Source organism: Lagenorhynchus albirostris, chromosome 9 (assembly GCF_949774975.1).
Source record: "Lagenorhynchus albirostris chromosome 9, mLagAlb1.1, whole genome shotgun sequence".
NCBI lineage: Eukaryota > Metazoa > Chordata > Mammalia > Artiodactyla > Delphinidae > Lagenorhynchus > Lagenorhynchus albirostris.
In genome coordinates, this window is record NC_083103.1 from 47,896,395 (window position 1) to 47,924,188 (window position 27,794).

At 38.8% G+C, this 27,794-nt stretch overlaps 1 protein-coding gene across 2 annotated transcripts in view; it reads right to left on the minus strand.

The window, feature by feature from the left end:
• Positions 1-10,120: 10,120 nt before the first annotated feature.
• Positions 10,121-27,794, minus strand: part of ZNF215 (zinc finger protein 215) — a 143,214-nt gene continuing 125,540 nt past the window's right edge. The window contains exons 4-7 of one of the 2 annotated variants that reach the window (XM_060159780.1): positions 22,775-22,863; positions 21,256-21,388; positions 20,858-20,953; positions 10,121-11,823 (exon numbers count right to left, since the gene is read on the minus strand). In XM_060159780.1, coding sequence (XP_060015763.1) covers positions 10,952-11,823; positions 20,858-20,953; positions 21,256-21,388; positions 22,775-22,863 — 1,190 coding nt within the window. In that variant the 3' untranslated portion in view covers positions 10,121-10,951. The remainder of the gene's footprint in view (positions 11,824-20,857; positions 20,954-21,255; positions 21,389-22,774; positions 22,864-27,794) is intronic. The other variant, XM_060159781.1, reaches the window with a different exon arrangement.

The window sequence follows — 27,794 nt, forward strand, 5'->3', positions numbered from 1 at the left end:
GGCACGTGGGATCTTCCCAGACCAGAGATCGAACCCATGTCCCCTGCATTGGCAGGTGGATTCTCAACTACTGCGCCACCAGGGAAGCCTTCCAGTTGCTTTTATATGAAAACTGAGTCACAGGAAGAGAAACCTGATTGAAAAATTCCCTTCCTCTTTAAACTAGTACTCTTTTTATATTCATAATGCAATTGACAAGAAATAAAACTTTAAAACAGCATCAAGCAAGTCACTGTGCAGGTAGTCCTCATGTCAGCCTTCTCTCCCACTTTTGTGTTATCCACTAAATAGTGAACATGAAGGAATTACTTTAGGATCAAAGAGCCAAACAGATAGAAGCTGATGCAGAATATTGATTTAGACTTTTTTTTTAATTCCAAAAAGTTATACATTTTCATTCAGAAATCAAAACCACTGAGATGTTACCATTTCGTACCCATGAAGACACAAAGGAAAATTCCGTTATTCCTGGAAGTTTAATCTTCTAATAGCCTCTTCCTTTTCTTCCCTCAACCCTTCTATCTCCTGTCCTTTTTAATTACTTGGTTTCCTCTATGACATGCATACAGGCATACCTCACTTAACTGTGCTTCACAAATGATGAGGTTTTTTGTTTGTTTGTTTTTTACGAATTGAAGGTTTGTGGCAACCCTGCATTGTCAGATGATGGTTAGCATTTTTTAGCAATAAAGTATTTTTAAATTAAGGTATGTATATTGTTTCTTTTTCTTTCTTTTTTTTTTTTTTTTTGCAGTATGCGGGCCTCTCACTGCTGTGGCCCCTCCCGCCGCGGAGCACAGGCTCCGGACGCGCAGGCTCAGCGGCCATGGCTCACAGGCCCAGCCACTCTGCGGCATGTGGGATCCTCCCGGACCGGGGCACGAACCCCCGTCCCCTGCATCAGCAAGCGGACTCCCAACCACTGCGCCACCAGGGAAGCCCTGTATATTGTTTCTTTTAGAAATAATGCTATTGTGCACTTAATAGACTATAGTATAGTGTAAACATGACTTTCATATGCACTGCGAAACCAAAAAAAAAAAATTCATGTGACTCGTTTTATTGCATTATTTTCTTTATTGAGGTGGTCTGGAACCGAACCCACAATATCTCCAAGTTATGCCTATATTTTAATATTAGACCAGATATGTTTGGTTTTATCTTCCAGTGGGCAAAAGGCCCCCTTTGCTCTCCTGCTGTCTTCCACCTGGGCAGATCCCCATCAGTACCCACCTTTAGATTGTCAGGCAACTGGTGAATATGCTCCCAAGTGTTAGTTTTTGCTGGATTTTGTTGTTTTAGAAATAACTGCTTTGATCTAGTCAGTATCTGCTATCCTTGGTAAGCCTGCATTCACATGTATAAACACAGACACACACATTCAGATATTTGAGAGTACTAACACAGGCACAGGATTTTTGAATGGATTTTTCCGTAGTTTATATTTTAGCTCTGAATAGGTCTCCAAGAGTTGTTACCTTCCTTTCCTGGTTCAATGATAGATGGGAAAAGTAAAGGCACGCCTCTCTCCTTTTGAAAGAAAATTTCCAACCATTTCATAATTGAAAATATCAATATATTAAAGTAGGTGGTGGAGTAAGGTGGGATTTATCCCTGTCTAAACATGAACTGCTCTATCTATGATGAATTCTGGTGCTACAGGTTCTTCCACAGAAAAAGAAGTTTGACTCTTAGAAAGTCTGAACACATACAGTTGAGGAATCCTTCATCCCTGGAACTAGAATTTATTGCATTTGATGTTTTGGAGGGTTGATTGTTAATTTCTGAGCCAGGCTATTGCTTCTTTGGTCAATTATTATAGTTATAATGGCTGTGACTTTTGAGCAATTACCATGAGCCAAACACTGCTACATCACTGAGTGCTAATAATAATGAAAATTATATATTTGCATTTCATTTGCAACTCTTGTACTTCAGTAATAAGTAATATATTATTTCATTTGAGCTGTATAACAATCAAAATGTGGGCCAGTTATCCCCCTTCTCAGGTGAGAAATCAGAGCCCCAAGTTAAATAACTGGTTATAGGACAAATTAGTAGCAAATCCAGGATTAAAACCTAGAAGTTTGATTTGCCATATCTCTTAAGACTATATTAGGGATGAAATGTTTTGTAAGAAGCATTTTCATTAAAAAAAGGAAATCAAAATACTAATCCTATGTATTTTTATTTCTCAGAAACTGTTTTTTTAGCCACTAAACTCATTGTCACATATATTTAGTAAGTGATATCTCTTACGATTTTCCTCACTTGCTAGACTGGTACCTAGTTAATGTCTCTGACAAACAATAGTAGATCCTTCTTTTAAGAAATAACCTATTTCAGTCATTACAACATCAAAATGAAGTAATGAGGGCAAGAGAAATCAACTTGAATATCAAGGGATCCTTGGAGAAAATTGACAGAGCAGAACTAGTATTGGTAAATTACTAAGTTCAAAGATCACATCTATTAAGGTAATAATGAATAGATCCCAGTCAGAGTCACTGTTCATAATCCAGTCATAATTCAGTGCAAACAATAGAAATACTTTTTTTTTATTCAAAGAAATACACAAACTTGAAAAAAAGTACTGGTATGTGTTAGTGGGATCATCAGTACAGAGCCAGTATGGACAACACCTTCAAGAAGTTTGGCTGGCCTGGAGGTGATGTATTAATTAACTAGATGGGGGGAATCCTTTCACAGTGTATATGTATCAAATCACCAGGATGTACATTTTAAGCAACTCACAGTTTTAGCTGACTTCAGATTTAGAGGTGATTTTTTAGATTTGACACCAGAAGCAAAGGCAGCAAAAGCAAAAACAAGTGAGACTACATCAAACTGAAAAGTTTCTGCCAAGCAAAAGAAACCATCAACAACATGAAAAGGCAACCTACCAAATGGGAGAAAATACTTGCAAACAGTATATCTGGTAAGGGGTTAATATCCAAAATATATAAACACAACTCAATAGCAAAAACAGACAATCTAATTAAAAAATAGGCAGAGGATTGGAATAGACGTTTTTACAAAGACAAAAGGTACATGAAAAGGAGCTTTACATCACTAATCATCAGGGAGATGCAAATCAAAACCACAGTGAGATATCACCTCACATCTATTAGAATGGCTATCAAAAAGATAAGAAATAATATGTATTAGCAAGGATGTGGAGAAAAGGGAGCCCTTGTGCACTGTTGGTGGGAATGTAAATTGGTACAGCCATTATGGAAAAGAGTATGGAGGTTCTTAAAAAAATTATAAATAGAACTACTGTATGACCCAGCAATTCTAGTTCTGGGTATTTATCCTAAAAAAATGAAAACACTAAATCGGAAAGATAGCTGCACTACCATGTTCACAGCAGCATTAATTACAATAGCCAAGACATGGAAGCAACCTAAGTGTCCACTGATGCATGAATGGATAAAGAAGATGCAGTATGTATATTTATACACAATGGAATATTATTCAGCCATAAAAAAGAAGGAAATCTTGCCATCTGCAATAACACAGATGGATCTTGAGGGTATTATGCTAAGTGAAATAAGTTAGAGAAAGACAAACACTGTATGATCTCACTTATATGTGGAATCTTAACCGCCCCCCCAAAAAAACCAAACTCATAGATACAGAGAACAGACTGGTGGTTGTCAAGAGTGAGGGGGGTGAAATGGGTGAATGTGGTTAACAGGCACAAACTTCCAGTTATAACATAAGTAAGTCTTGGGGACGCAATGTATAGTATGGAGACTATAGTTAATAATACTGTATTGTATATTTCAAAGTTGCTGAGAGTAAATTTTAAATGTTCTCATCATGAGAAAAAAAAATTTGTAACGTGTGGTGATGGATGTTAACTAGATTTCTTGTGATCACAATATATACAAATATTGAATCATTATGTTGTATACCTGAAACTGTTATATGTCAGTTGTATCTCAAAAACAAACAAAAACGCTTCTACTTATGCTACAGATAACCTAATTGGGTACAGAAGCTAGTCCAAGGAGAGCTGGACTCTCAAGGATGTGAATCATAGATATAGTCAGGAAGACTAAGGTCCACTAAAAGTCCCTCATCAGGTCATTTTGGATCCTGTATCAGACATCTTCCATTTGCCTTTCTAAATCCACTCCTATCCTTCTCCAACATTGGGAGGCTGGCCTAAATGGGCTATATCAATAGGCTCCCGAGCCCTCTGGCTTTGACTAGGTTTGGCCAATGGGAAGCCCTGACAGACTGGAGGGTTAATTTTGACTGGCTGCTCTTCTAGATCTGAAGTCACAGCTCTTACCAAAGTGCCTTCTTTACATGACTTTCTCCCTTCCAGTTTCTGGAGATGGCTCCTTCCTCTTCCTCTTCAGGCCTAGGAATAAAACACCCCCTTGTTACTACCACTGGAATACTTCCCTATTTCTTGTGGTTTCCCTAAACTCTGCCCACACCTCTTTAAATAGTCCCAGATTGTTAAACTATTATCAAATTAGTTTAAAATTAGAACCTGTTTCCTGCTGGGACCCAGACTGAAATACTTATTGGGACCAAAGTGGTCCTAGAAAATAGATCCTCTAAATGGGGTTCAGGATTGGGTTACCGGGAGCAGCACAGAGATAACCTCCTTGCTGGAGGAAAAAATTAATTTTAGGGTATAGAGATTTCTCAAGTTATCACTAGTGGCAGAATTGAAGAAAAGTGCAGGTAGAGGGCAAGGTGTTGAGAGATCAAGTGGCTATGACATTCAGTTGCTATGATGAAAATAATGATTTTAAAAATTTGGAGCCATCTAGCTTCTCTGTCACCTTCAAGAATAAACATAGAGAACAAGAGTAAACAAGAGCTGTGAGCATACAATTAAGAAACAGAAGAGGATCACCAAAAGGTCCCTACGGCAGTTTTTAAGTAGTTCCTCATTTTCAACGGCTGGGAGGAGACCTTCTAGATGGCGGAGGAGTAAGACATGGGGATCACCTTCCTCCCCACAAATACATCAGAAATACATCTACATGTGGAACAACTCCTACAGAACACCTACTGAACGCTGGCAGAAGACCTCAGACCTCCCAAAAGGCAAGAAACTCCCCACGTACCTGGATAGGGCGAAAGAAAAAAGAAAAAACAGAGACAAAAGAATAGGGGCGGGACCTGCCCCTCAGGGAGGGAGCTGTGAAGGAGGAAAAGTCTTCACACAGGAGGAAGGCCCTTCACTGGTGGAGACGGAGGGGGAAGCTTCGGAGCCACGGAGGAGAGCGCAGCAACAGGGGCGCGGAGGGCAAAGCGGAGGGATTCCCGCACAGAGGATAGGTGCCGACCAGCACTCACCAGCCCGAGAGGCTTGTCTGCTCAGCCGCCGGGGCGGGCGGGGCTGGGAGCTGAGGGTCCGCCTTCAGAGGTCGGATCCCAGGGAAAGGACTGGGGTTGGCGGCGTGAACACAGCCTAAAGGGGGCTAGTGCGCCACAGCTAGCCAGAAGAGAGTCCGGGGAAAAGTCTGGACCTGCCTAAGAGACAAGAGACCATTGTTTCGGGGTGCGCGAGGAGAGGGAATTCAGAGCACCTCCTAAACGAGCTCCAGAGACAGGCGAGAGCCGCGGCTATCAGCGCGGACCCCAGAGACTGGCATGAAACGCTAAGGCTGCTGCTGCCGCCACCAAGAAGCCTGTGTGCGAGCACAGGTCACTCTCCACACCTCCGCTCCCGGGAGCCTGTGCAGACCGCCACTACCAGGGTCCCGGGATCCGGGGACAACTTCCCCGGGAGAACGCGCCTCAGGCTGGTGCAACGTCCCGCGGCCTCTGCCGCCGCAGGCTCGCCCCGCATCCGCACTCCTCCCCGCCCCCCTCCCCCGGCCTGAGTGAGCCAGAGTCCCCGAAGCAGCTGCTCCTTTAACCCCGTCCTGTCTGAGCGAAGAACAGACGCCCTCAGGAGACCTATACGCAGAGGCGGGGCCAAATCCAAAGCTGAGCCCTGGGAGCTGTGAGAACAAAGAAGAGAAAGGGAAATTTCTCCCAGCAGCCTCAGAAGCAGCGGATTAAAGTTCCACAATCAACTTGATGTACCCTGCATCTGTGGAATACCTGAATAGACAACGAATCATCCCAAAATTGAGGCGGTGGACTTTGGGAGCAACTGTAGACTTGGGGTTTGCTTTCTGCATCTAATTGGTTTCTGGTTTTATGTTTATCTTAGTTTAGTATTTAGAGTTTATTATAATTGGTAGATGTTTATTGATTTGGTTGCTCTCTTCTTTTTAATATATTTTTTCCTTTTTCACTTTTTGTGTGTATGTGTATGCTTCTTTGTGTGATTCTGTCTGTATAGCTTTGCTTTTACCATTTGTCCTAGGGTTCTGTCTGACCGTTTTTTTGTTGTTGTTGTTTTGGGTTTTTTAGTATAGTTTTTAGCGCTTGTTATCAACGGCTGCAAGGCAAATACGGCTGAGGACCAAATCACACTCTGACTGAAATGGCTGCAAAATTGCAGCACTAATTAAATTCATAACCTGGTCAGAGATATGGTAAGAGAACTGATGAAGAGCAATGGATAGGCATTTGGGTAGACACCAGTGAGGCTAAGAACACAGCCACCCCATTCCTCTGAACCTCTCTTGTCAATAACAACAATATCCCTTATCTGCTTATTTGAGGGTGTCAGACCTCCACTCCATTGAAGTTTACTCTTGATTACATCTGGAGCATTTGCCTCACAAACTGATACCACATCTCTTCATTGCGCTTCCCCACCACTGTCAGTGGCTCCAGGCCCATAATGAGACTTAGATCCCAACTTAACCCTGATAGAAAAAAATGCAAGCATTCCCTGCTCCTAGAGGAGATACCAGTTAGTACTGTACGAATTACAAGACCTCAGTAATTACATTACCAAGAGCCGGGAGAGAAAGTGTGGGAGTCTATCATGGACCAAATGTAAGTTACATTTGGGTTGAATTCATCGTCATGGGTGCAAACATCTGGAACCTGGAGTTTAACATGTTGCTTTAAACATCTGAAAGAGCAACCTATTCTGTTAAACTGGGTAATTAAAACCTGGAATCAAACTTGACCTATTTCTAATAACATAACTTCTCGAATACCATAGAGAATAGTGTTCAGAGGTGCAGGGTGATGGAATATTGGAAAGGATTTATTATTACTCTCTTCTCCAGAGTTAAGGGATGTTTTGAAAGAGGAGCAAAGACATTCTTGAAGAGCTTTGCTGTGTCTGTTCTGTGTAGGCTAGAGATGATGGTGAAAATTGCTGCAATGGAAATGGGTTTCTTGATCTTAACGGTAAGCATATAACTCAAAAGTGGCAGATGACAGATGGTGGGCATGTGTTAGAGACAAAGGGTCATAATTACTGCAATAAGTTACAGGAGGGTAGGAATTAAGTGTTTTGTTTGATCCAGAGGAATCTGTGCCAATAACAACTTGACCACAGCTTCCTAAATATGAAACAGATGGACAAATATTTAAGTGCTTATTGATATATTTAAGTATACGTAAGAGAGCCTGGGTGATATGCTTGCCTTGTCCCTAGCTCATCTTTTTTAAAATTTAATTTAATTTTAATTTATTTTTGGCTGTGCTGGGTCTTCATTGTATGTGGGCTTTCTCTAATTGCGGCTAGCAGGGGCTACTCTTCGTCGCGGTGCGTGGACTTCTCATTTTGGTGGTTTCTCTTGTTGCGGAGCACAGGCTCTAGGTGCGTGGGCTTCAGTAGTTGCAGCACATGGGCTCAGTAGTGGTGGCTCGCAGGCTCTGGAGTGCAGGCTCAGTAGTTGCAGCACATGGGCCCTAGAGCGCGTGGGCTTCAGTAGTTGTGGCGCATGGGCTCAGTAGTTGTGGTGCACAGGCTTAGTTGCTCCGCGGCATGTGGGATCTTCCCGGACCAGAGATTGAACCCGTGTCCCCTGCATTGGCAGGCGGATTCTTAACCACTGCCCCAGGGAAGCCCCACCCCTAGCTCATCTCCGACCTAGTTCCTCAGTGACTGTTGTTGCTGCTGCTGTTGCTGAGTCTGGTGGTTCTCGAGTCATACTTGTTCTTTTTTGCTATCTCAGGTTGAGCTCTGCAATTACTCCCTTGCTTTGTAGGTTGGATGCCTGGTCCTTTCTGCAGCTTTCTTGCACTTTCCTATTGTAGACTGTGCATCCAGTGCTGTCCTCTGGGGAAACACATGCATTCTTGAGGTTCCTGAATCCTTAACTCCTGATCTGTTCCCTCTGTGTACTGACTTTTTAAAGGCTCTTCATACACGTCAAATCAGCTCTCCAAAAAGGTAGGAATTATTTACACTCCTGTTAGTGGTTATGAGTTGCCATTTTGACAGTCCTGCTAAAACTGAGCTTTAATATTCCTTTCATATGTTATTAGCCCCAAGTGTTATGTTTTTATTATTGGTGAAGATAGTATTTTCCCCCATGTTTATTGGTTATACTTTTATCATGAACTGGCAGCTAATTTTTTAGACCAGTTTTCATTGATGTTCAACTTTTAATTTTTGATTTTAATAAATATCAGCCTATATTATATATTCACCTAATTAATATACCTGCATATGATATAAATGTAATATTAACTATTCTTTTTTCCACACCAATGTGAAGTGATAATTTATGACATGCTAAATTCTTACAAACATCTAGGTCTAGTTACAATCAATTCTGTCCCAGGGATGTCAATTCCTAGGTTAGTACTGCACTATGTTACTAGTAGTAAGACTCCTCTTATCATCCCCCTTTAATAAAAAGGTATATAGCTATTTTAACTTGTTACTTCTACAAAATAAACTTTATAATCACTTGGTGAAATAATCTTCCTAATGAAATATTTGATTAGAATGGTTTAATGTGGGGAGATTGAACATCTCTACAATTATCTTCTCATCCAGAAACATGTTTCCATTTATTCAAGGTATTTTTTGAGGGAAGTGGGGTGTATGTAGTATATCTGAATTAACTTATTAAATTTAAGTTTTTCAATTGATTTTTTTAGGTTGTCCTAATGGTCTACCACATCATCAGCAAATGATTTTCTCCTTTCCAATTTCCATTTATTTTCCTTTTCTCATTATTCCAACTGGCACTTTCAGAGCACTGAATAATTGTGGTGACAGGAATTTCACTTTTTGCCATTAGCTTTAGCATGAAGTCCAAACTTCTAAGGTGGCTTACAAGGCCCTTCACGATCAGGCCTTTGAGTCTCCCTCTAATTTCTCCTCTGTGTATTCCTGCTCCACTCTTTTCCCGTGCCACTTTCCAGTCAGTGAACGTGTTTCCTGATGCTATGCCCTCATCACTCTGTAGCTCTGTACTGTTTCTCCTTTTTCATCTCTTCTAACATTCCCACACTCCACCACACACAATCTAGCTAATTTTCACTTTCTTCATGTTTCAGCTTAGATACCTGCCTTTGAATGCACATGATGAAATTCAAATGTTTATTAATAGGTTTACGGAAAAAGGCTGGAAGATGTTAACTGGCTGTAACTCTTCTGCAAAAATTAAATGTTAAGTGTACTCTAAAGGGGTTTTCTTCGAATATAAGTATGTTTAGCTTAGTAAATAGTATATAGATCTTTTAATTTTTGGAAAGTGTAGAGATTTAGGAGTAAAAATAAGTATTTCACTTAGGCCCAAATAGCTAGCTGTTGAGAAAAAAGATAACAAATGAAAATAGTACTTTTATCTTTCAACCAGCCAAAAGAAAAGTATAGCTTATAAAAAAGGTGAACTATTAGACTCAGAATGCCTAAAAGGAGAATGTCATAATCCATTATATTAAACATGTCATTGCTTTGATGAGTGACTGAACTATATACCTCAAGAATTTCCTATGTTCAGAGTGTTTTTCTCTTAGGATTCTCCACAAGTTGCCTTATGTTTATATGAATTTCCCTGTCAATTATCAATACTTGTGTAGGGTTTTGTCTTAATTTCCAGCTTGTGATGTAAAGAATGAACAAATGAACATAGAATAATTTTTCACATTTATTAACTCATCATAGGGGTTCACTCCAGAATATGTTTTCTGCTTTCGGATAACATATGAACTCTGACAAAAGTCACCATCAACATTCATTGGCAATGTCTCCAGTATGAATCTTTGGGGGCAAATTAAGATAAACATCTTGTCTCAAGAACCCTTGAGATCCTGATGTAGCTTACAGAAAAAAGAGGCAGTTCTGGTACACAGAGTATTAGGACACTCTGTTCACCTTTTAATGTTTGGGATAAATGACAGCCCAAGGCTATGGATGTCTCTCAAGCCTAGATCCCAAACAGTACTTCAACAGATGCAGATATTGAGAATACATGTAGATTAACAACACATCCACCCACCACTGCAGTTGAAAACCCTCTTCCAGTTCCAGTCCCCACTCCACACGAGGACACCTAAGGATATTACTAGGTGTGAAGTAATTGGCTGTCCCTGTGGTCTTCGCCATTAATTCAGAGTCAGTCCTTAGAAGTGTCTTTCTATGGATATATTCTTGTGAGTTCCTGGTTTCTTGTGACCTTCTTATAAGGACTGAAAGTTTGAGTTTTATTAGATGTCAATTCCAAGGGTATTGCTTGGCTCCTCCCTAATATCTACTTCATCAAGAGATCAGGTGAATATAAGTATTCCATAGGTTCCATTTATGAACTAGGGAAAGATGATGGCAATGGATATCGGAATAATGACAGACAAACACTATCATGTGGATATGTTTAACTCTGAACCCTTATGACTTCATCTGAAGCCTGGAAAAGCTCCCTCAGATTTCTATCCAATAACAGATTTATCTCCATATTAATTCAGTCATATCAATTAAAGAATAATCTCCAACAAACATTTTCTTTCATTTACTATATTCACAGGATTCCTTCCAGAATAAATTCATGGACTTTGAATGAGTTCTGACTGAAGATAATCCCACATTCTTCCTGTCATAGGACTTCTCTCAAGTATGAAGTTTTTGGTGTTTAATCAGGTTTGAACTCCTGTTGAAAGTTTTCTCACATTCCTTACATTTGAATGGTTTCTCTCCTGTATGAATCACTTGATGTCGAATAAGTGAGGAGCTCCGGGTGAAGGATTTTCCACAGTTAACACATTCATAGGGATTATTTGCAGAACAGAATCTTGGATTTTTATTACTGTCTTCAGGCTGACTGAGGAGTTTTACATATTTATTGCCTTCGGAGGCCTTTGCTTCAGTGTGAATTTTTTGATGCTTAGTAAGGTTTGTACGTCGGTTGAAGAATCTTCCACATTCATTGCATTTATAGGGTTTCTCTCCTGTGTGAATGATCTGATGTCGAACAAGAGACGAACTGCGGCTGAAGGCCTTCCCACATTGATAACATTCATAGGAATTCACTGTGGCATGACTTTTTGGGTGCTGAGTATTTGTATTCAAGTTCAAGGCATTCCCACTTCCGTTATATTCTGAATGTTGCTTACCTACTGAGTCTAAATTAAATTCGATGTTAGTTTTAAGCTGATCACACTTTGGGGAACCCCTTCTCATAGGAACTCCCTGTTGTGTGTCAAAAGTTGAGTTAACTGACTTAACATCAAAACTTTCCTTATTTTCACTATATTCAAAGTCTCCCTCCTCAGTGTAGACTGCATTATGAACGAAAGCTTCTCGTGGCAAATTTATGTCCCAGTGTTCCTGGTTCTTATATAACCAATCATCACTTTTCCAGGCATCTAAAGGAGGATGTCCATTTTCAGTCAGTCTTGTCATAATCACTGCATGGGATGATTCTTCTCCAGAAATTCTCTGCTTTGGAACTAAATCCTGATTTTCTGAAATTATCTCTCTGTCTAAAAATAAATTTAAAATTCCATGAACTAGAAGAAGGGAAACTGCTTAATTAGGAAAGGGACACTAAGCCATATAAGGGTATATGCATATTTTATGGGTCTTTAAATACAGAATGGAAATGTGAGGCAAGGTTAGAAAACAAGGATTAAAGAAGAAATAAATGGGATAAAAATATTTTTAAAAGGATCAGGAGATCATAAAATATGAGAGCTATTCAAGAATACTAAGGAGAATACACAGAACTTAGGTAAAATATCAGCATACGAACTGGGATGGCATGGCATATCACAGTTCAAGCCATCACTGGTTCATAACTAGTCTGTGAAAGTTATACCTAATCTTCCTTTCTCTAGCATCCTGTCTCTTTTACCCCAAGGTGTTCCACATAATAGCCCTTCAAAACTACCAATTTAATCATTTCTTCAGGAACATGTCTAAATTTATAGGTCCCATAGCTTAACAGCTAAAAGCAAACTTGCAATCATAGTGCCCCTATTTTCCATACAGAGCAATTATTCCCTGCATTTAACAGAGGCAGAAATAACTGTAATATATGATAGCAGGGAAACCAGTCTTATCCTGGGCTCAAAATAATCACTCCTGATTCTAACAGTGCTCAGACACTTCTATGTGTTTCCTAGAACTCAAAACTTTACCTATTCTGATTCAGGTTGGGTTCTTCTGTTTTCACCTGCCTTCATTTCTCTATTTCATTTGATAAAGTTCCAGTTTCCTTCTCAAATTCCTTTTTCACTTAGTTTCTATATAAATATACCCAGTATACTGTATATTCACTGTGCTTTCTCTAGTTGCAGTGAGCGGGGGCTACTCTTCATTGTGGTGCACGGGCTTCTCATTGTGGTGGCTTCTCTTGTTGCAGAGCATGGGCTCTAGGCACGTGGGCTTCAGTAGTTGTTGTGCATGTGCTCAGTAGTTGTGGTTCGCAGGCTCTAAAGTGCAGGGCTTAGTTGCTCCACAGCATGTGGGATCTTCCCGGATCAGGGATCGAACCTGTGTCCCTTGCGTTGGCAGGAGTATTCTTAACCACTGCGCCACCAGGGAAGTCCCTGGGCCTAGCCTTTAAAAGACCCACAGCTTTCAATTCCTCTCAGGATGTTCCCTCTCAGAACCTTGTTTCCATGCTGTGAGAAGTCCTTGCCTCAGTAGAGGCCATGTATAGGTGTTGTGGTCCACAGGACTAGCTAAGTTCCCAGTGACAGCTAGCATCAACTTTCATCTATGTGATCATAGTTGTAATGGCCAAGTCATCTTGGCCATTCCATCCCAGTCAAGCTCCCAGAACACTGCATCCTCAGCAAACATCATAGGGAATGTAAGAACTCCTAAGTCAACTCATGAAATTGTGAGAATTAATAAAATAATTGTTTTAAGTCACTAAGTTTTAGGGTAATTTGTTAGAAATAATAGATGACCAAAATAGTAATTTTGTTCTAGTAGTATTTATTAAATAGCAAAATTCCTAGTTGTATTTCCCTAAGTAAATCTATGTTCTCCTCATATTTGTACAACTCATTTTTCATGCAACTTCCTTACTTCTATTTCTAAAATCACGCTCATGTATTTTGTTATTTTCAAGTCACTTGCTTCTAATATGTAGAAAAGCTGCTAATATTTTTATTTTATATCTGGCCACCTTAACGAAATTCTAAACAGATATAATCATTTTGATACTGAGTCTCTTGGATTTTCTAAGTAGAAAGTTATCACACACAAATAGATTTTTCTCTTTTCTATTAATTTTCTCATTTGTTTCATTTATTTTTCTTTCATTAGTTAAAACCTTCAGGTATATATTAAATAATTATGGTAATAGGACTAAGAATCTGTTGATTTTAGTGTTAAAGCCACTGTTTATCTTTACACATAATATTAACCAATGATTTGTTCTCTTTTTGCTCTAATAGATTTTAAATCACTGGCTTATTCCTGACCACTAATTCCAAACTCATAAACCGTGCTTTATCTATAAGACCTTGTTCCTGTCTCTAACCTAAAACAAAAATAAACACTTTAAACATTAGCCTATAATCCTAATTCTGGGTCTCTGCCTACTTCTCTCCTGGAGACTAGCCCATGCCAAATCACCTCTGCCCTTCTTTGGCCTAACAATTTTCCCCAACTTCTCAAATCACCTAGTTAGTTAAACTCTCCAAAATCTGGCTTTATATTCTCTATCCAAATTTACCTTATACTGTCTCTAGTAAACTTGGATCATTGATTCTTATTCTAGATCTGAAACATTTGGTGAGCCTTAAAAACATACATGTGTGGGGCTTCCCTGGTGGTGCAGTGGTTGAGAGTCCGCCTGCCGATGCAGGGGACATGGGTTCGTGCCCCGGTCCAGGAAGATACCACATGCCGCGGAGCAGCTGGGCCCGTGAGCCATGGCTGCTGAGCCTGCGCATCCGGAGCCTGTGCTCTGCAACGGGATAGGCCACAACAGCGAGAGGCCTGCGTACCGCAAAAAAAAAAAAAAAAAAATATATATATATATATATATATATATATATATATATATATATATATATATATATACACGTGTAGAAAATCCTAAAGACGCTACCAGAAAACTACTAGAGCTCATCAATGAATTCAGTAGCGTTGCAGGATACAAAATTAATACACAGAAATCTGTTGCATTTCTATACACTAACAACAAAAGATCAGAAAGAGAAATTAAAGAAACAATCCCGTTTACCATCATATCAAAAAGAATAGGGGGGGAGGGGAAAAAAAAAAGAATAAAATACCTAAGAGTAAACCTACCTAAGGAGGCAAAAAAAACTGTACTCTGAAAACTATACGATGCTGATGAAAGAAATCAAAGATGACACAGATGGAAGGATATACCATGTACTTGGATCGGAAGAATCAATATTGCCAAAATGACTATACTACCTACGGCAATCTACAGATTCAATGCAATCTCTATCAAATTACATTTTGTGTAATTGGCATTACACAAACAAACTTATGGTTACCAAAGGAGAAGGGGGAAGGGATAAATTAGGAGTTTGAGATTAATATATACACACTACTATATACATACTGTGAAAATGGCATTTTTCACAGTAGAATGAAAAATTTTTTAATTCCTATGGAAACATAAAAGACAATCTTGAGAATAGCTGAAGCAATCTTGAGAAAGAAAATGGAGCTGGAGGAACCAGGCTCCCTGACTTCAGACTATACTACAAAGCTACAGTGATCACAACAGTATGGTACTGGCACAAAAACAAATACAGATCAGTGAAACAGGATAGAAAGCCCAGAAATAAACCCATGCACCTACGGTCAATTAATCTACCATAAAGGAGGCAAGAATATACAGTGGATAAAAGACAGTCTCTTCAATAAATGATGCCAGGAAAAGTGGACAGGCTACATGTAAAAGAATGAAATTAGAACATTCTCTAACCCCATATACAAAAATAAACTCAAAATGAATTAAAAACCTAAATGTAAAACCAGATACTATAAAACTCGTATAAAAACATAGGCAGAACACTCTGACATAAAATGCAGCAATATCTTTTTGGATCCATCTCCTAGAGTAATGAAAATAAAAACAAAAATAAATAAATGGGACCTAATTAAACTTAAAAGCTTTTACACAGCAAAGGAAACCATAAACAAAACAAAAAGACAACCTACAGAATGGGAAAAATATTTGCAAATGATGCAACGGATAAGGGATTAATTTTCAAAATATACAGACAGCTCATATATCTCAATATCAAAAAAACAAACAACCCAATCAAAAAATGGGCAGAAGATCTAAATAGACATTTCTCCAAAGAAGACATACAGATGCCCAAAAGGCACATGAAAAGATGCTCAACATCCCTAATTATTAGAGAAATGCAAATCAAAACTACAATGAGGTATCACCTTAACACTGGTCAGAATGGCCATCATCAAAAATTCTATAAATAATAAATGCTGGAGAGGGTGTGGAGAAAAAGGAACCATCCTACATTGTTGGTGGGAATGTAAATTGGTACAGCCACTATGGAGAACAGTATGGAGGTTTCCTTAAAAAACTAAAAATAGAACTACCATATGATCCTGCAATCCCACTCCTGGGCATATATCCACACAAAACCATAATTCAAAAAGATGCATGCACCTCAATGTTCACTGCAGCACTATTTACAATAGCCAAGACGTGGAAGCAACCTAAGTGTCCATCAACAGAGGAATGGATAAAAAAGATGTGGTACATATATACAATGGAATATTACTCAGCTATAAAAAAGAATGAAATAATACCATTTGCAGCAACATGGATGGACTAGAGATTATCATACTAAATGAAATGAGTCAGAAAGAAAAGGACAAATATCATGATGTCACCCATATGTGGAATCTAAAAAAAAAGAAATGATACAAATGAACTTAAATACAAAATAGAAATAGACCTACTGACACAGAAAACAAACTTATGGTTACCAAAGGGGAAGGGGGGACGGATAAATTAGGAGTTTGAGATTAATATATACACACTTCTATATATAAAATAGATAACCAACAAGGACCTACTGTATAGCACAGGGAACTGTACTCAGTATTTTGTAATAACCATTAAGGGAAAAGAATCTGAAAAAGAATATATATATATATATATTCCATATATATATGGAATCACTTTGCTGTACACCTGAAACTAACATGACATTGTAAATCAACTACACTTCAATTCAAAAAAATGTGGAAATCTTAAAAAAAATGCATGATGCATGTGTGTATTTGTGTGTGTGTATACATGTTCCATGTGGCCAAGTTGGGCTTCTCATAAGCATAGTGATATCAGGGTACTAAAACTAGTGGCTGCTGAATTCCAGGAGAAAGAAGCGGAAGCTGCAAGTCCTGTTACAGGCTAGACCTGGAACTGACACAGTGTCACTTCTGCTACATTTTATTGATCAAAGAATCTAGTGCCAGCTCAGAGTCAAGGGGAGGGAAAACAACATCTACACTTCAATGGAGGGAGTGACAAAGATTTTGTGGCCATCATTAATCCACCAAAATCCATTAACTGGTAAAATAAATGACATTTACTGAAGTAAATTCCAGATTGATTAAGGTATATTATATTTAAATAATGAAGTAGATGGAGTCAGAATAAAATGAAAAAATGTTCCTTAGTTTTGGGATGGAAAAATTCTTATGTATAAAATTAACAGATATAAAACAATGGGGGAGATACATGATAACATAAAAAATATGGCAGGCTCCATGAACAAAATAATTTTTAAAAATGTCTTCAGACACATCTCATTTGCCACAAATATGGTCAATAGTTAGAATTTAACATAAGCTTATAATATACTAATTAAAAACCTCTAAAATCTTGATAATGGACATAAAAGAACCATTTACTGAATCACAGGTGACCAAAACAAATAATTTTTACTTTTCTCATAATCCAGTATCTATCCATCTATCTATCTGTTTCTTTGGTTCCTACATATGTGCAAAAGGCGCAGATATAAATGTAGGCAGAAAGAGACATGTCGCCTTCCCTCAAGGAACACAAAGCCTAGGGTGAGACAGAGACTCACAGAGACACATGTAGAGTATATTTGTGATAAATGGTAAGAGGAAAAGAATATGGTGCTATGGGAGTATATAGAAAAAACTAACCTAGTTAAGAAATGCTTCCCTGAGGAGATATGGACCTATTTGAGATCTGAAGGAATAGGAGTCAACTAGGCAAAGACAGGAGGAAGAGCATTAAGTAAAGAAACAACACGCACAGAGGTCCTGTGATGGGAGAGGGCAAGCCACACTCAAGGGACAACAGAAATATGTTCCCTATGGAAGTGTTTTTTCTCTACTGAACCCCAACACCTATCAGAGTGCACAGGGCACAGTAGATGCTAATACATATTTGATGCTGGCTGACAGAGTAGTTCAGTGTGGTTTGAGTGCAAAAAGGATGTACTGTGAGCTGAGGTTGGAAAAGGAGGTAGGGACAAGTGTGTTGTGAAGTAAGCAAAACTGAATTCAGTACAGAGGTTTCAGCAAGTACATGATAAACCATGATCTCCATGACTGCAGTGTGGTTCAAACACTGGAGTTGTGGAGGGGAGACAGAGCTAAGAGGGAAGCCAAGATCTCGTATTAAGACAAGAGGCTATGGTGATAGTTCAGGTGAGAGATGACAGGACATGGACTACAGTAATGGCATTGCAGATAGAGAAGTAGAGACATTTAAGAGATATTTAGGATAAAAAACAAGTATTAGAGAGGTGAAGGAGAAGAGGCTGTCAAGGATAATACTTAAACTATACTTGTATAACTGGATGCATGGCAGCTCATCCAGCTAGGGAACAATGGAAGAATACTGGAAAGGAAAAAAATCACTTGGGTTTTATGAAATTTAAGGCATCTTTGAGACATCCAAGAGAAATGTCATGTGTATATAAATTTTAGTTCAGAGCTGAAGCCTGAGCTGGGGATATGAACTTGTAAGCTGCCATAAATGTGTGATAATTGAAGCTTCAGTTGTAGATGGAAGAAAATACAGAGTCAAAAGAGAAGACAGGATGAGATCAAATGTTGAAAAACTGAAATGTATTAGATAGGTAGAGAAGGACAGGTCTGCAATAGACAGAGACAGACTAGCCAGAAAGAGAAGAAACTCAGGAGTATTACAGGAACCTAGGAGTGTTTTCAGAACGAGCGGCAGTTAACAGTGTCACTTGCTGTGGAGAAGTCAAATGAGATAAGGAATTAAAAAGTGTCCCCTGAAGCTCGCTCCAATAAAGTCATGAGTGACTTGAACAAGAACTGTTTAAGATTCGTATTTCGGGTAAGAGCTCAACAGGAACGGGTTGAGGAATAAAAGGTGAGGAAAAGAGAAAAGCAAGTATAAAACACCCGGAGAAGTCTGGCTATAAAGAGGTGAGAAACAGAGTATTAGAAGAGGGTGTAGGGTTGAGAGAGAAAGTTAAAAAATTAATAATGACCTGAAAATGTTAAAAAGCTAATGGGAGAATGAGGCAGAAATGGTGAAAATATAAGTTAAAAAAAGCAGGGAGAAATGTGGTTGAAAGGATAATCAGGGAGAGGATTTACCTTATGAGAGAAGAAATGGAGTCAATTGCCTAACAAATTAATAAAGATTTCAGGTAAATAATACCCAGTGTTTGCTCAGGTGATAACAGAGATATAATAACTAAAGTGATAGTAACACTCTCATTATTAGTGAGTATGAGTTGGTAGTAGACAACATAGTTCTTTTGTAGACAATATAACCTAATGTAACAAGACAGTTAATATAGTTATACCCTTTGATGATGAAGTTTCTCTTCTAAGAAGGAATCCTGTGAAAGGAATCATATATGCCTGAAAACCTGGCAACAAACTAAATGTCCAACAGTTGGGGTGGGGAATGGTTAATTATTATACATGTATGTGAGGGGCTGTCATATGCGAATTAGAAACCACATTTTCATAGACTAATTAAATGGGTATTTGTTCATGATATCACATGAGGTGAGAAGAGCAGAATACATAATGACACATTCTCGATGATCCCAGTTTTGTTGAAAAATATTTACAAGCCATAGGCACACATCATCACAAAGAAAATGGCTTAAGGAAACAAACCACGATGTTAATACTGCATAGCTCTGGGTAGTGAGGTAACAGGGTGAGTTATATTCCTCTTCATACTTTACTTACTAAAATTTATATTAAGCACACAACAATTTCTAATTTTTCACAAACAAAATGTTAATAAGAATAAAGAGATTACGTTGAAGGTAGGAAGGCACAAGTTAAGGAGGTCTACAGTAAAAGAAGGAAAAATGGAAGATTACTGGAGTCACCCTAGTATAAAGCACTTCCTTTTCTTTAAAAGAGAGAATATGATTTAATGTTAGGTTGGCTAACATTTGCTTATATAACACCACATGCCAGACGCTGTTCTAAGTGTGCTACACATATCAACTCATTTAATCCTCATAGTAATGTGGAGGTAAACACTGTTACATTACAGAAGAGGAAACTTGGCAGGGAGGCTGCCCCAGGCAACTCTGCCTGTGTTAAGAGTCTGTGTTCCTCCTCCTACACTGTTGGTGGGAATGTAAACTGGTGCAGCCACTATGGAGAACAGTATGGAGGTTCCTTAAAAAACTAAAAATAGAGTTGCCATATGATCCAGCAATCCCATTCCTGGGCATATATCCACACAAAACTATAATTCAAAAAGATACATGCACCCCAATGTTCATGGCAGCACTGTTTACAATAGCCAAGACATGGAAACAACCTAAATGTCCATTGACGGATGAATGGTAAAGACGTGGTACATATATACAATGGAATATTACTCAGCTCTAAAAAGAATGAAATAATGCCAGGTGCAGCAACATGGATGGACCTAGAGATTATCACATTAAGTAAATCAGAAAAAAAAATCATATAGTATCACTTATATGTGGAATCTAAAATATGACACAAATGAACTTATCTACGAAACAGAAACAGACTCACAGACATAGAGAACAGACTTGTTGCCAAGGGGGAGGGAGGAGGGGAGGGATGGATTGGGAGTTTGGGATTAGCAAATGCAAACTATTATATATAGAATGGATAACTAACAAGGTCCTACTGTATAGCACAGGCAGCCATATTCAATATCCTATAATAAGCCATAATGGAAAAGAATATGAAAAAGAATATACACACACACACACACACATATATATATATGCATAACTGAATCACTTTGCTGTACACCAGAAACTAACACAACATTGTAAACCAACTATACTTCAATTAAAAAAAAATAAGAGTCTGTGTTCCTAACCCACACCACTTTTTTGCCTGCCCATATAAGAAAAGGAATCTGTGAACAAAAAGCAATGACTTTTCTTCTTCAGAGTTTAGCTGGTTTGCTGTCACCTCCCAACCGACAACTCAAACCCTGGGTTGTACATTATCTGTGTATTTAATGAACAGAAGCTTCTTACAAATGCCTCAGATCTACCTGTTGCTTACCAATAACAGTTGTTCTTAGAATTTCTTGCTCCATTATCCAACTTTTTTCCTTACTCTCCAACCTGGAGGTCTCAGCTGGTTCGGAAAGTAGATGCTCTGTACATGGGGAAAAGGAAAACAAACAAACACATTTCAGACATTTTTATAGGGAAGAGAATCCCATCCCAAAGTAGTAGTCTAAGAGCTGCTAAAAGATAAGGCCAGTGGACCTGTGTATTTCTAGCTCTACATCAGAAAAGACTTTCAATCACATACAGCAAGAAAATCTGCTATTGTGCCCAGAAGTTATTAGGAAACCTAAACTGAAACCCAAATGCCCTCAACCACTTCAACAGTAGTTTTTAACAGTAGATGAAGAGACTACTAAAGGGCAGATTAGGTAAATACGCAGACGCCACCTTTATGCAATGAATTCAGGTTCCTATAGTTCTCCAGCATCACATCCCTGTACAGGTTCTTTACAGCAGGGTCCAGTTGCCCCCACTCTTCCTCGCTGAATTCCACAACCACATCTTTGAATGTCACTGGCTCCTAAAACATTAAGTTCCTTTTTAATCAAAGGTCTCAAAGATATTACTAGAGGAGAAATGAATTTGGAAAGAACAGGGTAGGTGGCAAGAATATACAAAAAAAAATTGATAGGACAATGTTTGGAGTTCCAAGTGATAAAAATCAAGTTACCTTAGGGGCCTACCAACTTGGTACTCTTTGAGGGCTGCAAAAGGAAAATGAAGGGCTGTCCTAACTCTAGATTAGCTTACATTTTAACCGAGGAGAAAAACCGGTTGGAATAATTGTGGAACAAAAAATTACTATAGAGTACAAATAATTTACACAGAAAGAGTTCAGAATAGGAAGAGTTCAAGGCAGATTTGAGGGAAATTTATAATGAAAATGTAGGCTCTCCTAGCAGAACAGGGAGCATCTCTAACTGAGGAACGCTGTCGGCTAATGCCTCATCCTTCAGGTCTCAGAGCCCAATGGCACTTTGTCAGATAGGCCTTTCCTGATTACCCAATAAAGTAGCCATCTTCCTAATCAGTCTGTTTCTTTATTTTCTCCCTAATAATTATTACCATCTGCAATAAGCTAACTTATTTGCTTGTGTTTGTCTACTTCTAGTAGTATGTAATCTCCACAAAGGCAGGCATTTTGTTTCATTTACTATCATATTCCCAGCCCTTAGAAATGTTAGGCACTGCATAAATACTGGTTATAAGGGCCTTCATTCCATCAGCTGTTGCACTTTTCTATCCAGCATTCTCAACCTTGTCCTTATAGTTTACCTTCAATCACACTGAAACACACAAATCCTTCCTCTACCTCAGAGCCAGTCTTTGTGAATAAGTTGTCTACATGTGTTTTGCCTACCTCCTCACTTTTCCTCTTTCCTCAACCCTCTGCAACCTGGCTTCTATTCCCAGGCATGCTTGTATCTCCATGATGTTAAGAGAATAGACACTACTCAGGCTGCACTTTTCTGAACTTTTAAAGGATTTCTCCTTGAAATATGGTCATTCCTTGCTTTCACAGTGACATCATGTTTTCCTGGTTTTCCTCTACCACTTTGGTCCTTTCACTTCAGTATCCTTTGAGGTTTCTTCTGCTCCTGCCTATTAAATGACATTGCTCAGGATTCTGCCCTTGGCTTACTTCACTTTTAATTCTAAACATTCCCTGGGTAGGCCCTATGTCTATACCTTCGATTATCATCTACAATCTCAAGGGTACAGATGCACAGAGAATATACAAAAATTAAATATTTCCAAAAAGTGTATCATCAAGTAAAATAGATCCAATGTCCAGCATATCATCAACTAAAATAGTCATGTTCTTAGATGGAACTGTGTTTGGCAAAAGTTCACAGACCTAAAAAGAAAAAGCAGAACATTACAATAGAGTGGAATCCTAATTTACCTGGGATTTGCCTGTTAGTGAGTCAGCTTCCATTTTTTCTTGCTTGATGTTCCCCTTCTGGAGTAGGGCAGAATCCTTGCAGGTTATACCTGAGGAAGACAAAGGAAAACATAGGGAGACAAGTTTTTCCTTGGAGAACCTTTTAATAATTATAGTACTTTTAACATGCTACTTCAGAAGTTTGAAATTTAATGATGTCAGGCTCTACCAGCAACCGGAATCTCCAGGAGTGGGGTCCAGATCTTATATTTTTAAAAAGCTCTAAAAGTGATTTGCATATTTTACCAGGGGTCAAGAACTGCTTGATCAGAGAGAAGGCCAAAATAATATTTTGATGCCTCATCTGTGGTTATAGCAGATCCAAAAAAAAAACTTTAATCTTGTCAAAACTAAATCCTAACTAAGGCTTAGCCACCACAGGCTGTAATTCTACTGGGAGCTAAGAATATTTTACCCAACCAATCACTTTCTCAAAGACATTGGGGATTAATCTACTCAAGGATTCTTTTCCTCTAAGTCGCTCTGTGTATACTATACACAGACTTAGGCAGTCTGGTCACCTTGGACTACTGACTCTTCCAGGACATAAAAACCTGAGCAGCAACCGATTCTCTTCTCCAGCCCTTTGGTGAGACGTATACCCAAGGTCTACTTCCTAATGTTTCTCCAAGATTCGTTAATTACACCACTAATCCTCAAATGCCAGACTATGGGCCAATACTGGTCTGTGAAGGAGTTTTCATTGATTCAGGGTGAAATAAGAAAAAATAGAAACAATGCAGGAAATATTTATGTTTTATAAATGAAGGCAGGATTTGAAAAAAAAATCCAAATTTCTCAGCAATTTGAATACTGCCACAAGATTACAGTCTGTTAACTTTATTCAGGCCTATAACACTCTGTGAAACCTCAGTCTACTCAGTCCCATAACCCCTAGGACAGTCAATACCACGTTCTTTTTTTATATGATTTATTTTTTAAATTAATTTTTATTGGAGTACAGTTACTTTACAATGTTGTGTTAGTTTCTGCTGTACAGCAAAGTGAATCAGCTACACATATACATATATCCCCTCTTTTTTGGATTACCTTTCCATTTAGGTCACCACAGAGCACTGAGTAGAGTTCCCTGTGCTATACAGTAGGTTCTCATTAGTTATCTATTTTATACATAGTAGAATATCACATTGTTTCTTATTCTTGTCATTCTTGGAAATATGTGAGATATCTTGAAAAGATGCAAAAGCCTTCAATCAGCCATCCCTTTTTTATTGCTCTGAGTATTGTTTCCTTCCCGTAACTCTTCTTTCCTGCTGACTTCCTTCCTGAACCTTTACAGTTGTGTTCTCTGAAACTCTCATGCCATTCAAAGAAAAATTCCTATATATTCCCTAGCTCTTTATAAAATATTCTTTCTCCCTTCTAATCTAAAATGGATCTTGGCCACCATCAAAGCCACCTCTTCTCATCCTCCAATACTATGGTCTTGGTAGCTGTTTTGATATATTCATACTTCTCCATTCCCATTTCCTCATAAAGATTTTTCTACGCTCATACAAAAATTTTTCATAGTGGTTCATGCCATTTAGCGAGGGCCTTCTTGCTGTTGTAATACACTAAGCTATTGCAAATTCATTTATTCAGCCCGTATTTACTGAGTACCTCCCATGTGTGAGGCACACAAATGCCTGCCCTCAGGGAGCCTATAGTCTGTCGTGAACGACAGACATTAAATAAGTAATTGCACTAGGTCAGTAAAAACTTTACTTAGCTAAAATTGTTGCTTTCCACACCAAATCATAATCTTTTCAACAACCCAGCCTGAAGACCCTTGACAACCTTGTTTCTAACAACCACCAGCAATCAAGCTACTTCCTTTTTCACACTGGGGCCCTTATATACTTCAGATTGTTCTACTCTGAGAACAAACTCGAATGAATCAATCCCTAACTATATTTTCCTATCCTTTCAACTTTCCTATCCTTTCATCAAGGTTCTACCATAGTACATTGCTTCTTTAATTTTCTCCCCGTCTATCATCCCTCTTGAGAAGTTACTTTCTTTTCTACGCAGCTTGGATTTTATGGTAAATCACTTGCAGATTTACTCTCTTCAGACTTGAAATTCCTTGAACACTGATCCTTTATATCTAACGTCCAATCTTAGCTTGATCCAGTAATCTCTTTTACTTCACCTTTTTAAATAATTGAGGTAAAATTCACATAACAAAAAATTCACCATATTAACCATTCTAAAGTACACAATTCATGGGTTTTAGTATATTCACAGTTTTGTGCAACCGTCACCACTATCTAATTCCAGAACATATTCATTACCCCCAAAAGTAACCCCATACCCATTAAGGAGTCACCTCCCATTCCCCTTCCCTCCATGCTGTCTCTGGATTTGCCTATTCTGGGCATTCCATGTAAATTCAGTCCTATGGTATGTAACCTTTTTTGTCTGACTTCTTTAAATTAGCATATTTTGAAGGTTCATCCATGTTGTAGCATGTGTTAGTTCTTTGTTCCTCTTAATGGCTGAATAATACTCCACTGTATGAATATCAATTTGTTTATCCATTCATCAGTTGATGAACTTTTGGATTGCTTCCATTTTTTTGGTTATTATGAATAATGCTGCTATGAACATTCATATACAAATTTGTCAAATGCTTTTTCTGCATCAATTGAGATGATCATGTGATTCTTCCCTTCATTGTACTGGTATGGTGTATAATATTGATTTTCACATTTGAACCATCCTTGTATTTCTGGGATAAATCCCACATGGTCATGGTGTATAATCCTCTTAATATGCTGCTGGGTTTGGTTCACTAGTTTTCTTTTCTTGTGATGTCTCTCTCTGGCTTTGGCATCAGATTAAAACTCCCAACATAGAATAGGTTAGGAAGTATTCCTGCCTTTTCTGTTTTTTAGAAGAGTCTGAGAAAGTTTGGTGTTAATTATTGTTTTAATGTTTGGTAGAATTCACCAGTGAAGCCATGTTGTCCTTGGGTTTACTTTGTTGAAATTTTAAAAATTACTGATTCAGTCTCCTTAGTTGTTACAGATGAGTTGAGTCACTTTTGGTAGTTTGGGAGTTTTTCTATTTCATCTAAGTTTTCACAGTATTCTCTGATAATCTTTTTGATTTATGCAAGGTCAGTAGTAATACCCCTACCTTTATTCCTGATTTTATTTTGGTCGTCTCTTTTTTTGCTTGGTCATTGTAGCTAAACTTTTATCAATGTTGTTGATGTGTTCAACCTTTTTTTGAATTTATAAAGTCTATATTCTTTGTTGTGTGTGCCCACTTAAGTCGGTTTCCTTAACTTAGTGGTTAGCTAGCAATTCCAGAGATTTCCTTAAATGCTTGAAACCAGAAAAACAAAAATCATTTCCTAGCCTTTGCAGATGGGCTGTCTGCATCAGAAAATGCCTTCCATACTTAGCCAGATAGTTTTCACCCCTGCCTTAGTCTTCATTTCCTGCTCGAGCAGAGCCTGAAGACCAGCCAGAGGTGAGAATCAGGGAATTCTCAGGTCTTTCTGAACATGTACCCAGCCTTCTAGATCTCTAAGAATATGTAGGAGCTTTCAAATCCCTTACTCTCTAAAGCACCTTTCCTCCCATCTTTTTGTTTAGTCTATGTTTGTCCCAACTGTTTGTTTGCTGTCCCAGGTAGCAGTGGCTAATACATTCTTCATTAAATGTTTCTGACAAGTGCTAGCCAGGTAGCCACTTCAGCCCTGAGAGGTCTAAGGTAGGTAAAATATGGGAAAACCCTTTAAGTGGGTTCTTCAGGGATCCATGGCACGTTAAAAGAAAACGAAAGCCTTTCTCGGTCCTGTATTACCCTGAAACCTCTCATTTTCTTCCCAAACTTCTCAAGAATAGTCTATAATGATTATCACATTCCCACCTCATACTTCGTATTTTTTTGACCCATGTGATAGGCAGAATAGCCCCCTGAAATGTCCATGCCCTAATCCTTGGATAAGGGGAGGTCCAGTGGTTAGGACTCAGCACTTTCACTGCCAGGGCCGGGGTTCAACCTCTGGTCGGGCAACTAAGATCCCGCAAGCCTCATGGCACAGCCAAAAAAAAAGGGACTCAGCAATATTAAAGTTAAAGATCCTTGAGATGAATAAATCATCCTGGGGACTTCCCTGGTGGTGCGGTGGTTAAGAATCCACCTGCCAATGCATGGCATTGACACGGGTTTGATCCCTGGTCCGGGAAGATCCCACATGCCGCAGAGCAACTAAGCCTGCACACCACAACTACTGAAGCCCGTGCACTCTAGGGCCCGCAAGCCACAACTACTCAGCCCACGTGCTGCAACTACTGCAGCCCACATACCTAGAGTCTGTGCTCTGCAACAAGGGAAGCCACCGCAATGAGAAGCCCGAGCACCGCAACGAAGAGTAGCCCCTGCTCGCTGCAACTAGAGAAAGGCCGTGTGCAGCAACAAAGACCCGAGGCAGCCAAAAAATAAAAATTAAAAAAAAAAAATCATCCTGGATTATCTGGGTGGTCTCAATCCAATTACATTAATCTTGAAAAGTGGAGAACTTTTCCCAGCTGTGGTCAGTGAGACAGAGAGAGTGAAAGAGTGAGTGTGAGCATGTGCATGTATGCCAGCACACACCATGACAATAGTGTCAGAGAGATGGCAGTGTGAAAAGGACTTGGCTCACCATCGCCAGCTTTGAAGTTGGGGGAAAGGGAGCCTGAGGCCCAGAAAGAAATGAATTCCTGCTGGTGTCTTGATTTTAGCCCAGGGAGACCCATGTTAGACCACTGATCTAATCAACAATTTCAATAAATTATTTTCAATACTCATCTTAACAGGACCTTTTTGTTGCAACATTGTTGAACACTCCCTTCTTAAAGATTTCTTTTTTCTTAGCTCAAGATACCAATCTTTCCTGGTTCCTTGCTTTCTAGATTACTCCTTTCTAGCTTGCTTCCCTGAGTTTTCTTATTTTGCTCAGTACTTCATTTTATTTCCTTTT